Source organism: Microchirus variegatus (genome assembly GCF_963457635.1).
Source record: "Microchirus variegatus genome assembly, chromosome: 21".
NCBI lineage: Eukaryota > Metazoa > Chordata > Actinopteri > Pleuronectiformes > Soleidae > Microchirus > Microchirus variegatus.
The window spans coordinates 8481066-8498704 of NC_139822.1; the positions used below are offsets into that span (position 1 = coordinate 8481066).

General features: G+C 40.2%; 2 protein-coding genes across 2 annotated transcripts in view; both read left to right on the forward strand.

Annotated features, from left to right (window-relative positions):
* Positions 1-17639, forward strand: part of LOC310942343 (netrin-G1-like) — a gene marked incomplete at its 3' end in the record, with an annotated part of 49406 nt that overhangs the window by 21204 nt on the left and 10563 nt on the right. The window contains exons 3-4 of the mRNA XM_083907721.1: positions 13396-13568; positions 16478-16504. Coding sequence (XP_083763847.1) covers positions 13396-13568; positions 16478-16504 — 200 coding nt within the window. The remainder of the gene's footprint in view (positions 1-13395; positions 13569-16477; positions 16505-17639) is intronic.
* The window catches only part of LOC310942344 (histone H3.2), a gene marked incomplete at its 3' end in the record, with an annotated part of 127085 nt that continues 113822 nt past the window's right edge, over positions 4377-17639 (forward strand). The window contains exon 1 of the mRNA XM_083907722.1: positions 4377-4462. The remainder of the gene's footprint in view (positions 4463-17639) is intronic.

The window sequence follows — 17639 nt, forward strand, 5'->3', positions numbered from 1 at the left end:
AACCATTTCTTTCTTCTAATTCTCCACAATGTACTGTATGTGCACAGATATGTGCCTACTTTTCGTTGAGCTACAAGAGACTCCCACTCACATTTTATTTTATTTAAAAATGCAGCTTTAATGGAGAGAAAGTTGTCAGGTTTGGTTTAATCTCTTTCCACTTCATCTACAAGGTCATAGTTCTATTTTTTTTAAATTATTTTAGAACTTTAATTCTGTCATATTAACATGTCAGTCCCACAGCTGGCAATTTTGCAGGGTAGAATATATCCAGTGAGTCGTCAAAATGCCTGTGTGATTCTTGGGGAATGGAAACATTGTCGTTTCACAACACATGGAAATGGCCCACATGATGCTCATAAAGTCTCTACAGCTGCTCTCCAAATGGGGCCCATGTTGCTTGCTGCAGTTGGTTTATATGAGGATAACTAGGTTGGTAATGACCCATCAGATGGGGCCGAGGTGAATTGAAACAGTTAGTCCCTAATTAGAATTCAGTCGACTTCAGTGGCAGATTAGAACCATTAGCACTGTTGGCTAATTGGTAGGAGACTAATCTTGTAATTAAGAGCGTTTGCAGCTGATTAAATGGTAATCATCAGGGACACGTCAGTAAAACACAGAGAAGTTCAGAATTGCCCGGCTCTAGTTCCAAGTGTGGTCTTGTCCTGTTTATTTATGAGCAGAATGTAGTTTCATTTTTAAGTAAGATGCAGTTTTCACTTTAAATAACTCACAACATCAGAAATCTGTACTTTAAAAAAATAGACCAACTTGTCAAAGTTGTTTATTGATGTTTATGTTTTAGATGACATGCCACGTTTTTCATAACATTAGTGTGAGGGTGGCAATTTCAGCCGTATCAAGCAGAGACGCAACCTCTGCAGTCAACAAACTCTAATATTCACCCTTACTGTGAACATGAATTACGTTTAAAATGACAAGACTGACTGCCCAGCATAGACCAGCATCTCTCCCACAGATATCTTATTTGGTCATTCATTAGAAAGTAGAAGCAAAAGGTTGTATGGGGGAAAATAAGCTATTTTGACCAATTTTCCATCCTGCCCCTGGGCTTCAAATTCAATTTTCGACCAAAGGTTTGCAGTGAGAAAGAGAAGAAAATAAACATACGATTTCTGTCCAGAGGTGGATAAGTAACTCACTTGAAAGAGGGTGATAGAGGTGGGTGGGGGGGGGAGACTGATTGGAGTTCCCATCAGCCTCAGCAGCCTCCTGGCTACAACCAAATGTGGAAGCCTTATCACACACAATAACCATCCTGTTCTAAAATACTCCATAAATGCTGATAAACTTTCACTCACTCACACACACACACACATACATACATAAATACATACATGCACATAGGGCTCAACATTTGCAATGTAAGGTAACATTCAGGGCTCTAAATTGATGCCTGTATGATGTATAAATGCAATTTAGACACAACAAAATATAACTTGTTTTCTGTATAGAAATTATTGAAATAAGCAAACCTATGTATTTCGATGTGTGTGTACATTTATAATGATCTATACAGTCCTGGAAATCATTGCAATATAGTTCAAGTTTTCAGTGCCTGCTGTGAGTTGAAGGAAAGAAAAGCCAGCTCACCAATAAAAGTAAATACAATTTCATAAACAGATAAATCCTGAGGAGCCTCAGATGTTGCACAATACAATATACAAAGAATCACAGTAGATTTCTCTTAATAATCTAAGAAGTTTCACAGAAAATGACTTCATAAAACTGGCTTTGACACTGAGAATACCATTGCACTAAATCATTTTGGTAAACCTTCCAGTGTTGATGATGATGGAACATGTATGGGTAAAAGAATGGTGGAAAAGTAAGAACATGGTTATTTGTTTTTGCCCTCCTGGTTAGACTTTGTTTGTGTCATGCTATCGATTGCTAATGTTATTCTGCATCAACAGGAAATAGAAACCTTGAACTGTGCAGGCTGCCCTGCCTTTCACATCTCCCTTTCCATCGTTCCTCACTTATTGATCAGATGTCTGCTCGTTAATTAAGACACGACTACTTCTGACTGGCTGCATGGTCAGAGCTGCACATCTGTAGGGTGCTGCAGGGCCTGGGAATGAGAGCCAGCTAATCCATAAGTGCTAATGTGCTATTTCTCTCTTCACCCATGTCATCCTCAATTTTCTTTTCTTCCACCATCACCTTTCCTACTTCTCAGTTTCTTTCTCGTTCACTACCTATTTTAGCCAGTTGTCAAAGTGACCTTTGAAAACCCAAACAGTCCAACATGGCTCAGTCCTTCGTGGTAAAACTAATCAAAAATGATAGATACAAATGAATAAGTAAATATATGGGTGGAGAAAGAAAGAGGAAAAAGACAGAAAGTACAAATAAATAAATAATCAACAATATGCAGTATGGGGTCAGTCATATACAACTCCAATATTAAAGGTCCCCTATTGTGCAAAATCCACTTTTTAATCTTTTAGTACTTATATTTGGAACTCAGTGGGCCATACCAGTCCCCAAAATGTGAAAAAACAAGACTCAGTCACGTTTTAATGGTTTCAATTTGTGTAAGTATAGGCGATAAAACATGCGATGTTTACACCTCCTGACCAAGTGACGACAGTGCGGACATTTCACCGTGAATGTTGGCACCCCACCAGGCAGAGTACTTCACAGCTCCACCGTAGCTCCCCCTTGTCCCTGTGAAATACGAGACTGCAGGTGAGGGAGGAAGAGCGGAGCACAGCGGAGCAAAGTGTTTTACACAAACTTCCAGCCTCAGAAGATTTTTGTGTCCAGTGGATATATTTTATTTATGAAAAAAATGTTCACAAGCTTCACAAGCCCTTTGTTGTTGATCGTGTGTGTAAATTCCTATGCTGGAGGGACACCTTGAACGCACCAGTTACGTGCCTGCGGTTACGGGTGGCGCGTGTGGATCGGTGATATGAGGAGCATGCGTTTGAAAGCACTGCAGAAAGATGTAGATGTTGTCCTACATTTCTTCTCAACCAAAGGCTGCCTTTCTGTCGTGTTTCCACGTTCTCTCCTCGTGTTGTCGATCCACACACCAGTTGGAGCCGCAGTTACACTGGTGCGTTCAGGGTCTTTTTCTAGCATGGGAATTTACATACATGCCGCGCCGCGCCGCACATTAATCGTTTTTCTTCGCCACAGTGCATCATCTGCCTCCATGTTGTCGTGTCCCTCATGTCCTCTTCTGTGACATAAACTGTCTTCATTGTCCTCCCTTCACAACATCCACGAATCTTCTCTGTGGTCTTCTTCTTTTCCTTCTGCTTGACAGCTCCATTGTCACAAAATCATCTTAACCTTGCCTCTCTTATACTTTATTTTCAAACCTGCGCTGTCCCTCACATACACTCATCCTGGTCACCCCCCTACGTAAATCCCAGCCTCTTCAGCTCTGCCACAACATTTTGTCTGGTGCAGTTCTGCACTGCAGATGCTGCTTTCTAGCATGCAGGAGTTTAGCGTATCTAATATTAACATGAAAGCAGGCTCATGGAAATTAGAGACAGACGTTTCCTTCCCAACCAACTGTCTATGCTGACAAGTGTTAAACAAAAGCAAAATTTCCAAGACAAAAGAAAAACATATTTCACCCATGAACCCTCCCTCTGAGGTAGCCTTTACAAGAGAATTATTCATAGGCAATTTGGATACAAAAGAATAATCCTGAAGATAAAGTATGAAATATTTTACTGTTACATTATGCTCCCTAGTGGTTCCCTCGAGCCACAGACAAACCCTCTATCTCACTCTCCCGGTGGGAATCGTGAGCTCATAAAAGTGCTGTAGCCTGAATCTCTCTCTCTCTCTCTGACACACACACACACACACACACACACACACACACACAGCAAAAATGACTCTAAATGTGTAGCTCCTTTGCCATGCATTTATAGATGGAGCATGATGCTCCATCTTATTGAAACACCTACAGAAGATGATAATAATCCTGAGGAAAATCTACAGCATGTGGTCTCCAACGGATGCACATAGAAATCCAAGGAAAAATTTAAAGTGATGTTGCGCCATATCATTTGCTGTGTAATAACCCTGTGCATGTCCCTGCCCCATTGAAACGACTTACATTTGAATATTGTTATATTCGAGTGGCTCGCTGGTATACGTAGCAGCACATTCGTGACCAAATGAATACACGAATCACTCAAAGTAAATACTTACATTGCGTGCAATCGTTGATTGTTTGGACATAGTCCACAAAGTGAAGCATTTCCTGACATTTTCTGGACCAAGCGATTCATCGATTAATCGAGAAAATAATCGAGAGATGAATCGATTACGAAAATAATCGTTAGTTGCAGCTCTACATGCAAGGCGCACATTCTCTCTCTCTCTCTCTCTCTCTCTCTCTCACACACACACACACACACACACACACACACACACACACACATCACCACCAAGCTGGTGCCCTGTGAACCGTGACAGCTGTAGCCAGCTTGATTGACAGAGTCTGAAAGTCAGGTTCAGGTGCAGGCTGGTGCAGCCCCCAGTGTTGCTCTACAACCACCGAGCGTTTTCTCTCTCCAGCTCTGCCAAATGCCTGTTCACTTATCTTCGACCAGATGTCTGTCACATGCTGCGATCTTTTCTGCCAGTCATCTCTTCGTCTCCAGCGTTTAATTAGTGCTCATTAAGGCCCAGACTTTCTTTGTAAATAATGTATCGGTGGCAGAAAAAAGTACATCGCCATAAACTGTGTATCACGTCTTACATGTTGCAGAACATACAAGGCTATTGTGGCATTATGCATTCAAATTGTGTAAAGCATTGGTTCTCAAAGTGCGGCCCGGGGGCCAATGGCGGCCCACAGAAACATTTCTGGCGGCCCGCAATGAATTACGGTTGATAGTTTTAATCCAGGAGCTACTAAGCTTGTTAAATGTTTATTAAAATTCATCGCACATTTTTTACATCCATTCACATGCTGCCAGCAAAGCCGTCAAGAGCAAGTCAAGTGGGTTAAGTGTCTTGCCCAAGGACACATTGGCATGTAGACTAGTGTAACCGGGAATGGAACCCAGAACCTTACAGGGGAAGGATGACTCTATCACTGAGCCTGAAACTGTTGTTTGTTTGTTTTTTTTGTTTCTACTATTCAATTCTACATTCACCCTTCACACTGTAGTGGGTGAATGCCTGCAGTAAGCAATTACATGCTTCTAAACACACACACACACACAGTAGAACATACAGCAGGGCCCTGATTTCCATATTAATATGTCTTCCAGTTTATAACAACAAACAGAAATATTATAAATATATATGTATACGTATATATATATATATATATATATATATATATATATTTATTCATGGCATCCTCCTTGTCAAAGTGGCTTACATCACATGACTGGTCATGGCCATCCATTGTGTGGTCATTACCATACAGTATGCCTACATCAATGCACAACCTCAATAATAGGCCCTGTCATTGAAACAAATCACAGGCTTCCAGTGGCAGTTGTCCAAGCCGTGCAAAATTCAAATTCCATTTTGCTTCGGCAGAAAATTGGAGCAGGGACGAATTAACTTGTGATCCACTCCTAATCCAGTATTTCTCCAACAATTTAGCGAGCTCTGGTGGGGCTGCTTTATATTTCGATTGCTGCGACGCAAACAATTTGCCTGATACATGTTGCATTGCGTCCAAAAGAATGGCAAAATTGGCCACAGCGCAGAGCGACAAAAACAAGCCTAATCAGACTCTTCAATTTCACGGTGACACAGCCTGGTGTAATGAGGTGACTCTGCAGACTCTGCCCTCTCCTCCTGGAGAAGTTCAGTGGCATCTGAAAAGGTGAGGATTTGGTGCACGGGACTGCTCTCAAATGAGAGCAGATTTGATTCATTCCTGCTCAAAAAGCTGCTGTTAAAGTAGGAACATTGTCATTGCACTGCTCCTGCAAATGTGCATCTTAATGAATGTATGAAAGACGACCTGGAAGCATTGCATTAATTAGTGACGCTTGATCAAGTACATTTTTAATTCACAGTTATAAACCCAAAAAGTTCTAACAGCAAACCTCTGGGATTTTTTTTACTTTGCAGGGATTGAACTACATTAAATATATATTGAAAAAATCATACGAGCTGTAATATTAATTGAATATGCATTCATTAGTTAGTTTCTTTTCCAAAGGAGTCAACAAACTGTATGGAAACATTTACATTTAGGGCATTTGGCAGATGCTTTTGTCCAAAGCGACTTACAATAAGTATTTGTCACAAGAAAGGAACTTTCCATAAGTGCTATGATACAAGTGCTGAAGGTAGGCACCTATTAGTACTTTAGGTTAGTGCTATGTGGGGTCGAGGTTGAAGTCTGAACAAGTGAGTCTTGAGTCTGTTGCGAAAGATGGCGAGCGAATCTGCTGTCGAGTCGGGACTTCGTTGAGCGGCCTTTGTTTGCTCTCAGGGATGGCGGTACCAGACGGCCGGCTGATGTAGTAGAGCGAAGTGCTCGAGCTGGGGTGTGTGGTCTGATCAGTGTTTGGAGGTAGACTGGTGCAGTTCGGTTGATGGCTTTGAAGGCCAGCACCATGGTCTTAAATCTAATGCGGGCCGCAACAGGAAGCCAGTGGAGGTCACGGAGGAAGGGGGTCACATGGGAGAATTTGGGTAGATTGAAAACGAGGCGCACTGCAGCGTTCTGGATACATTGCAACGGTTTAGTCGCAGAGGCAGGGAGTCCAGCCAATAGCGAGTTGCAGTAGTCGAGGCGGGAGATGACCAGGGATTGAACCAGGAGTTGCGTTGCTTCCTTTGTGAGGAGGGGCCGGATCCTTCGGATGTTGTAGAGGGCAAATCTGCAGGATCGGGCTAGCAAATCTGCAGGATCGGGCTACCGCGATGATGTTGGGGGTGCAGGAAAGTCCGTTGTCGAGGATTACACCCAGATTCTTTGCAGTCGATGATGGCGATACAGTGACGTCTTCAACAGTGACCAAACCAGATGAAACCACATGAAACTTTGTATGCTCTCTCACATGAACTTTGCCAGGGATGTTTATTTATACATGTGTATAAGCTCAGGACAGCAGCTCTGAGACACCATAAAAAAATTGATAACCGGGGTTAGTGTACTTTCTTGTCCATACAAATAAATATTGAGCTAACATGATAGCAGATCTTACCAAGTGCAATATGTTTTCAAGTGAATAATCTGAAGAAAAAGAGGTGTAGAAGCTTTAACAGTGGTTTCAGTGTATACTCTGTTAACCTTGCAGACAACTACTAATGAGTATTGAATATTTTGTAACATAGCAACAGGTGAAGTGTCTTTTGGCCCAAAGTCCTCATGACCATGACTGGAATGCACTGACGACCTGGTGACGACCCCACCTTTTGCCCTAATGTATGTCACAGGGATTGGCACCAATGCCCTTTGCGGCCCTCGTGTGGAGGATAAAGCGGTAGAAAACGTATTTCTTGTTGAGTTATTTCTGTGTGATTAAAGATGTAGTTGGCAGATCCCAGGACAAATATCTACTGGTTATCAAAATGTATTTGGATCATCGTTGTCTGACAAGAGAGTGTGAAAATTCTTAGAAGATCATGGGCAGATTAACATTAAAGCGGACCTAGACCGGAAGTTCCAATTAACGCTGTTTTTAGTGTGTATCTGCGTCATTACCTTGTTTAAGAAACCCTGAAGTTTCGAAAACAAACAGTTCAGCCACTGCTGAGAACGCCGGGCACTAGTCCGGGCACATCCGGTTGCGTACATTGAACCGCAGAAGAAGAATAACGTCCGTTGTGGAGGTGTTTCACGAGCGACAGTGTCTTCTGACTCTGGGTCTGACTCCGGGTCAAAGTCATAAAAGGGAATGCGGCGGGGAGTCTTGTAGAAGCTATTTTTAAACACTGTTAAAACAATGTTTTGATAATGAGTAGCAGTGCATCCACCGTTCCAGAGGGGGGAGCTGCGCCTCTGAGAGCTGGTGTGCTGAATATGTCACTTCCGGGTATTGGCCAATCACAAGACAGTTGCGAAGGCTCTACGTAGACTGGCCAATCACAACACACTCTTTCTTCTGGGGCTGAGATTTATATCTGAAATATCACGGCTGACGAACAGCGTCAGAAAAGACAGATTTCTATCGGCTCGTTTACAGCAACTAGGAGGTTTTTTGACCATAAAAACAAGTTAATGTACGTAAGTAGACCTCCATAACTAACATATATGTGCAACAGGACCACTCTATGTGAGCTTTAACATCATGTTTAATACACTAGAAATTACACTTTCCATTTTGGAGATATTGACTGATGTTTTTTTGTGTTTATTGCCCAAATCTCTTTAAGACTATCCTTCTTATCTTAAGGATATCCTATCCTTCCTACCCTAGTTCCTCCCTCTCCGAACTGCCAAATGATCTGACTTTTCAAAGCCTTCCATGATGCTACAGATGTAGCATCATGATGGGTAGTTGCTGAAGACACCTATGCAAAAATGATCACATTTGAAACCATCGCCCCCTAGCGGTGGAAGAAAATATACAAAAAAAAAGTTTATTTACGATTTCGGTAATAACTTACTTGTTTGTAAGTACTAATTTGTATTCACAACTGATAGTTGGGTCTTGTCTGATAAGAACCAATCAGAAACAAGATACTGTCTATACTGAGACACGGTCACGAAATGCTTAAACTAATCAGGGTTTTTAAACTTCTCTGTTTTTTTGGGAACTTGATGTGGACGACAGAATTGGAGCAGGATGTATCCACCTTATTACCCATGATACTTTTCATGAATTATGGGTGGGACTTCCGTGGCGTCCGTTTGCTGAAGAAGAACCAGTGTTTTCCATGATAACTAGAAGCTAATCGTGCTTATCACTGGACGAAGTGATGATTGAGGCTTTTCAAAAAAAAAAGTGTTTAACAAAGATAAAACTATATTTTAATATAGAATTTCACCATTCATAAAATAGGTAAAATGAAAACAATTACATTACATGTAATTATTGTTATCTACAAAAATGAAGCTGAGCTGACTTCCTCCACTGATCCCGTCATATATGTTACTGCCACTTTGTCACGTCAATATAAATGTTTCAGAATTTAGGATTTCACAGAAAAGACTTAATGATGTCTGAAATGACTGCTGGTCATCACTTATCAATAAAGCAATGGGTCGTAAATGAACTGCTTGCGCAAATGACCTATGAAGTTTTTTTTGTTTTTTTAATGGAAGGACAGTCTCATAAAAACGGTTGAGCAGTAAAACCTTTAGTGTGACAAGACCTGGAATTTAAGTATCTGCATGGAATTTACTATTCTTATCTGAGGCTTATCAAAAATGTGTGTGGTTTATTCAAGTTTGCAGCTATAAAGTGAGACAGCAGTCAAACACAGTTAGTCCACAACCACATTTTGAAAGGTTGAAACAAACAAGTGGAATCACCTCTGCATAAAGTTTCAGGGTGTTTGATTGTTGAAAAATTATTCTAACTAAAGGTCTTTACCCACACCTTAGACTATAGATAAGTCAATTAGTATGATGGCTTTAGAACAGAAGGTAATGCAAGAAATGATAGGTACATCACACACTTGTCTTTGATAGAGAAAAATTATTTAAAAATTTAAAATAAAAATAAAAAACATAGCCAAGCTTATACTGTATATCATATATATCATTATATTGAGGGTTGCAGGGGATATGGAGCCCGGCTGACACTCACATTCACACATTTGGAACAGTGTCCATGTCTTCAAAGTGGGGAAAGAACCTGGATACGTGCAGAAAACCCTCACAGACATGGGAAGAACATCCAAACTCAAAGAGAAAGAGTCTGAACCAACCTGGCTTTGCATAATGACAATCTTAGAGTCATTTATCGAACAGAAAAAATTTGCATTATTTCATCTGTAATTTCAAAGACATTTTATAGCTTCAATTTGAAAATTGGTGACTGAAAGTTTCCTCTAACCTTTCACTTCAGTTTCCCTTTCTTTGAGGTTCTTATTTAACTGTGTCTGTGCACCTCTCTTGTCATGAATCAGAGATGCAAGGAGCTGTCACAGGAATGAAAAGCTGTGTAAGACACATTGGGTCTGTCAGAATGGTGCAGGAACAGCCAGAAGACAAGATACAGGGTAGTGCAGCTGTCTTCCTCCAAGATAACACACTGTCGACCCTGAAAACACTCACATGTTCTTCATTATATAGAGATTGGGTCATGATTTCATTTGTGGCGTGCACAGGCCAAACAAATCAATTCCTTTGTATAATGCCATATCACCACGTAGATTATCTCAATGTACTGACATAGTAAGGCTTTACAATATTATATAAATGTAAAGAGCATCAAAACCAGATACATAACTGTATGGTGTCTTTTGTCACTGATTAACATTGATACATATCCATGTCATTAATACTGAATTGGGAATTCATTTAGCTCAATAAACGGTTGGTCTATTTTAAGTCACAAAAAAAAAGATGGTTTCATGTGCTTACGTCTGCTGTCTGTGACATTCCTGCCTCCACACCGTGCAATACAAAGAAGATAAATTCATCTGTGTCGTTTGAAACCTTCATTCGTAGAAGGTTCAGTAGCAATAATATATCTTTCCACAGTTAATGTTGTGGATGCTCTGAACTGTTCGTAGACCTCGCTGTGAGAAAATTTAATTGAAGAAATAGCCCCCATGAAAACGGGCAAGAAAATATCCAGTGGATAATTGGAAGAAAGAGACCAGGAGCAGATATTGCTGCCTTCTTGGTCACGTCATCAGTTGCATTGCATTACCTTCATTAATATCAGCTGATATATTCATTTTATATTATTTTATTTTGTTTAAAGCTTTGTATGAATTGACGAATGAATGAATTAAGGCTTTATTTCAAACATGTGAGTATAATACCTTTAAAACACATGATGATCACAAGTTGACTTCCTATTTGCTTGTATCTTGGTCTCAAATTGCTTGTATATATACAAAAGTGCAAATCCCCACGCACAAGAAAAGAAAGAAATACACCTATATACATATAAACTATATAAATAATATGTGTGTGTAAAGTAAATAAATAATTTGTCTGTATATGAAACACTTTTTGTGCTATTTGTTGAAAACCGCTTCATGTACCAGTAGCTTTTTATATAGACCGTGTCTATTGCCATATTCTAATAAAACACAATTGACCATTTAGTTTGACTTTGCTCTCAAAAAAAAAGACAATAACCAGAGATTAATGAAAAAGTGGAGAAAAATTCACAGTTCCACCACGGAAAATTTGATTTGGCGTGACTGAAGGGGTGTAACCTACAGTTTCTAGCTTTTCGCACATACAGACCCTAGCTTTAGTCCTTTTAGATAACATGAAATCATACTTAAATCTCTACCACAACCTCATTCATTTTAATTGTCTCTTTAAAGAGCGCGTTTAGGGCAGGGAAATAGATGCTTTGGAGTGCCTCCTCTGGGACAGTTTCTTGTTTGGATAATGGATAATAGCAGTTGCTACTGGGCTGAACACAGTATTAAAGGTCATTAAAACTTTATAAAAATGTGTCGTCGTAATGGTGCCAGTTCAAAAGGGGTGGACGTACAGGGGGATAGTGTTCCTCTTGTGACCCAAACCGGGGACAGAGAAACGCTCAGATTTCAATATGACAATGCCAGCGGCAAAAGCATCTCATCCCCAAAACTCCCCTGAGCACACATTCTCCTCTCTATCAGCGCGCAACCTACACCGGTTGGGCCCAATGATCCAGATTTTGCTGGTTTTTAATTAAGTGGAAGGTCAAATCTCATCACTCTTGACTTCAGGGAGCTGCAGCTGTCTGCATTGCAGAAGAGCTACAGCCAGTCATTAATTTTATGGAGCAGGGACTTTAATTGATTAAAAAGTTAAGGACTGGAGGGACTATGTGGTGAGAGGTACATAGTGTTGAGCTATTGTGATGTGGGCTCATTCAGTTGCATCCACTAAGTGCAAGAGACGGTGCTTAACCTGAGGAAAGGATGATTGTTTTTCGTTTAAGTAACCATGGACCTTTTGTTTATATGATCCTTTTGAGTATTCATTGGACTGTAGAACTGTAGAATCTCTAAAAAAAATAGAACCAGAACATTCATTTATTTGTGTTCTGGTGTTTTTTGAGCAAGTGAGAGAGGAAGTTCCTCCGTAATGAGAAAGCTATACAAGCTATATGAGAAACCAGCACCTTTTTTTTTTTACAAGCAACTAGCTAAAAGGCCATCCCTAGATATCTACACTACTTTGATTTTATAATTTGCTACAGCTCATTATAGATTTGTAAACCAGGACATTTTTGAAGTAGAAATCTCAAGTTGAACACGGTACAGTTTCCTTTGTTTGCCCCTGTTATCTATCATTAATGTGAGATAACCACCGTAAAGGTCAGGAAGTCAATTAGAATGGATATATTTCTGACTGCTCCTGTCATTTCTCTGTCTCATGTTCACTGATGATTGTACACAAACGGATACCCAGCTCCTCTGCATCAAACGGGAGAAATCCTCGCTTGGAAGCACTTTGTAACAACAAACATCAGCATGATATGAAGCCATGAGCCTTTCAAGCCTCTGGGGAGGGTTACTGTGTCTGGTCTTCTATCGTCCTCCATTCCTAACTGTATAAACCCCCCCCCCCCCCCCACTAATTTCCCAATCAGCTGAGGTCACAGATTGTAACCTTTTTCCCCCTTAGGAACAGGGATCAAATACAGTGGATTATATTTGGAATCAAGTGGAATATGCAACCGTAATATCTCATATGACAACAAACACTGCCTGTTCTCCCTCCGTTTAAGCTCTTTCTTTACTGGAAGTAAACACAACACTCACTGAAAACAAAAATATTATATTCTGCCAATATGTGATTGACTCTCTGCCCACTCAGGTGTTTAGGTCTACGACTCAAACTGCACCCAATTTGTTCTTTTTTCCAAAGGGTTGGAAATACAAGTGCGTTTATTTATTGCGGTCAAAAAAGAGGGGTGGAATGTAGAAATTCAACCATGTGCTGACAGCCGTCAGGCCTTCTCCCTGCTCCTGTCAAGAGAATCCGTCAACACAGTTTTATGTCTAATAAAGTACCTCCACTGACTGGTAGGCTTTCGTCCCTCTCCAAATAACAAAGTAATTTATAAGAAAATAGTTTTAAAAAAAGAAAATCTCAAGATATGATCAGACAGCGACAAATGAGGCCTTGTTTTTCTTTTGTGTATTGTTTTTGTTTAGGGAGAGCATAATGGATCTTTGTGGAGGCATGATCCAGGTCAATAACCCGCCAAGATTTCAATTTACCCCTGTCAAAAATGTAGAAATTCATCCGTGTCCCTGTCTTCTGTTGTTATCTGTCTGTCTCAGATGCAAGTGCAACCTGCATGCCAACAGCTGTGTGTTTGACAAGGGGAAGCTGGGCTGCGAATGCGAACACAACACCACAGGGCCAGACTGTAGCCGCTGTAAGCGGCACTACCACGGAAGAGCCTGGAGTGTGGGCTCCTACCTCCCTATACCCAAAGGAACTGCAAATATATGTAAGTATTTCAATGTTTTTGTTTTGCTTGCCTTTGGGGTATTTATGCACCTCTTATCAGCTCTTTGTCTCTGGGTAGCATCTCTTTCAAATATAGCCCTGAGCACTGTCTTTGTATTTGGTAAAGGCAGCATGCTAACAGGTCTGACATGGATATTCATTCATTCATTCATCCATCCATCCATCCATTCATTGTCTACCAATTTATCCTCAACATGAGGTTGGGGTAAACATTGGACAGGTTGCAGTCCATCACAGGCCCAAGTCACAGAGACGAACAACCATTCACTCTCACATTCACACCTATTTCAAGTGTCCAATTGTGTTTTCTGCACTGTGGGAGGAAACTGGAGAACCCAGAGACACACAGGGAGAACATGCAAACTCAACATGCTTAAGTTGCATACTGTTGCTTTAACCGTATCCACTTAAAACAGCACTTACAGTTTTGGAAAAGCAATACTTGTGAACTTAATCAGCTTATACTTACTAATGAAGCTGGACCTCGTGTTCAGACCTCTTTTTTTCATACATCAAAAAATGAACCCCTCGAACTCAATCTTGAAAATGAATCTCTTTTTTTTTGGCCACTTGCGTGTCATGTTTCTGTTTTTAGATACAAACAGTACATCTACATTCATGCCTCGACTCTACGGCACGTGTGAACTCGTGCTGGATATTTTTCTGTCTGCTCATGTGGTATCTCTGAGGCAGAAGGTGCTCTTTCACATCATCTCTGTTATAATCTTGGACGGGATTTGAATCACACACATCAAATCCCATGCCTGAGGCAGGGGGGCTCATTGCCTCAGTAAATCTTATACAGCCACTAAGGGATGAGGTGGTGGACAGACAAGCAAGGCCAGATGGTAGAAGATCCAGCCCTCTGGTTCTCTCCATTCACACTGAGTCAGACTTACAGTCAGAAATTCTCATGGCAGCAGTGGGTTTGACAGCAACTTTTTTTCTGATGTACGCTTTGGTTGTCCGTCTCAAATTCTCAGATGTGGTTCTTTGATTAGGTTTGCTCAGAAATGCGATATTGCTATTGATCCACTGACTTTGTGTGGGTAAGTTCGTCCAGTAAAAGTGTGCTTTATCACTTTTCTCTCCTTCTTTTTTTGTTATTTTGTGGTTTGTTAGTGAAGAATTGGAGGATTATGCAGTTATTGTTTATGAGGAAGCATGAGAAAGGTATAATTCTGTCGTTGTGAATGCATGTATGCGCACATAATTGTATGTGTCTGGCCTCTGTGCACATGCAACGCGTTAAGATTGTGTGTGGGATTTTGCTTGCGGGAACTTTTGTGAACTCTAAGGAGATATTGCTGGATTTATCCCTACACGTCTTCCTCTGTGTTATGAGTCTCCTTTGAGTGCGGTGCTCACTGTTAGATTGACAGGCTTGTTATTAAAAAATCCAACTCTTGGCCGCATCTGCACTGAACTGATGAAACCGAGGTCTAGCCATATCAAAAGCAATATTAGCACTTGTTTGGCAGTGGCATAAAATGCAATAATGTTGCACATGAAAATGACGTAAGAATATTGGTCCCTCAGGTGTTGGATGAAGACACTTTTGTCTTGAATTATTCCCATTTCTCTCATAAGTAAAGCCCAGGCCCTGTAACATGCCTTTATCCATTATATGAAGCTCATATTTCCAATAAGGATATTAACTATACAGCCCTTGTATCAAGACAAATGTGCTGAACATGCAAAATCTAATTATGATTTAATAGCGTTCATCTGTCACCAAGTCTTCCTCTTTAATCATGGAGGTCATTTATCTCACAGGTAGAAATAGGGCTAAGGTTCATTACATATTCAAATCCTCACAAGTTAGATAGTAATGGACATACATGACCCTTCATCTGATAAATTAGAGCCAAAAATGGAGCCCTGGGTTTCTATGGGCTACAGTTGTAACTGGCAGAGAGGTATTATTAAAAAAAAAATGTCCCTGAAATAAGTAGGTGTGTTATAAAAATCGGGAATTATGTTGACAGTCCACTTTGCAGGGAGCGTCAACGCATCTTGTGTTTGAGAACAGGTTCACAGGTTAAGAGGTTAGGGGCTGCGACTTTGATCACTTTGTAGAATGTGTTTTGTCATCAAAGGGTAATATTGTCTGCCTTCCGTTTCTCAAAATATAACAAGTGTTCCTTAGGAATACAGAATTTGTTAGATCGCTTGCAAATTGGAGCTTAAAATCTGCACTTTTCCTGCTGCGTCGCCAACAGTTGTTGTGAAAGACCCCCAACTGGTAATGAGGTGATGAATGTGGGCGCAAACAATACGAAAGCTCCCCCACAGAAACATAATCACAGACGGGCAAAGCAATAAAGTGTGTGAAAAGAATCAGAAATTGCGCTAATTATAGGGTTGGATTTGCCCAGTGATGACAATAACATCACAGGAAGACCGTATCAGGCACATAACAAATATGGATCAGACAAAAGCTGCATCACGTTGCCAAAGGCAGTTCCAGGCCACAAACAAAATCTAGTTGAAATACAAACTAGCAAATATTGCCATCAAAATGACTGTTTTAAGAGAAACCAATAACAATTAAAGCAAAATTGCAGGTGTATTTCAAAATATGAGAATATTAATGAATGTAGTCTGTTCATGTTTTGATTCTGTTGACATTTCATCAGTGGCAGACCTGTTATTATATCATCAGAGGAAGGCAGACATTGAATCATGGATTGTTAAGGTTCTCAGGAGATCCAACACTGCCCTTAATCAGTTGACACAGAGGACAAACAATTGAATCAGTAATGGTGGGCTTAAATTCTTGAAGGCAACACAAAAAAAACAGCTTTCTCCTAAACTAAAGTTTGGAGAATAAAATGACATATGTACCCACTTTAGTAAAATACTGTTTATTTGCTCTTTTTTTTGCAGGTATTCCCAGCAATCATGGACCAGTGCGTAAGTTGACCATGCTTTTGTATATACTTGCATGTTGACTAACTCTTGGTGAAGATGACTCTTTTGTTTGGCTGTTGGTGGGAGAAATGATGCCCTATGTTGCATTACCATTCATCAGGTTTAACCCTATAGTAATCATGCTTGCACTTGGAATTCTGTAGTCTTGCTCAACTAAGCTCATATCAACCAAATCACCAATAACCAAATCCAACTTGCCTGTTAATTACGTGGAGGTAAAGTTTTCACTGATGATTTACTCGACGTTTTATTGTCCTTACACCTGTTGCTGCTGTGCTACGTCTCGTTTTGGAGTGTGTGCATTTCGCTCACATTCTTTCTCCGCGTTTCATTTCTTTCTCCACACCACAAATATACGATTATGACTTTCCTGTCTGATTTATCTCGGACATAAAATGTGATGTGATTACTCGGACAAGGAGAGCCAGAGAGAGTCTGTATAGGGGTCTAAAATAGTTTGAGATAAAATATTTGTGTTTTTTTGTAGTCAGATTGAGCTTCAGACACCGACACTACAGTGACAGGTGTCAGTTTTAGTCGTGCTGGTAGAATGTTAATATTCCGTAGGAGGTTTCAGCTAAGTGGCCTACAGCCATGCTAACTTTGTAGTATTTATTTTCTTGTAAATTCACACACGCAGCAATTGTGCTTGGAAACTGGTGACTGTTTTCAGCTCCTATTTGCACACTGTTAATTGAATTTCAGCAATTTCAGCCATGACAGTTTGCCTTCATAAAAAATAGTTTCCCGATATAGAATAAAGTTTGGGAAACACACGCTCTACTGTACCAATGTAATTCGGTCTTTACTTTTAAAAGTACCACGTTTGGTTTGCTACAGTGGAAAAACAAGAAATAATGAATATAGAATTAAATCTTACATAACAGCAATAAATAAATACAAGTGAACTGAAGTTCAGTGAGAAACAATGTATTTTCATGTTAAGATTCTTGAAACGTGTAGAATAGTTTCATTTCAAAAGTTGTATCTGTTTTTGATTGAACTAAACACAACTCAAATTACAGTTCAAACCATGTTCACTAAACCTCCTGACAACATGTGGTTCTATTTCATATTGTGTGAGATGCTGTCCTCGTTTTCTGGCAAGTGAAAAGAA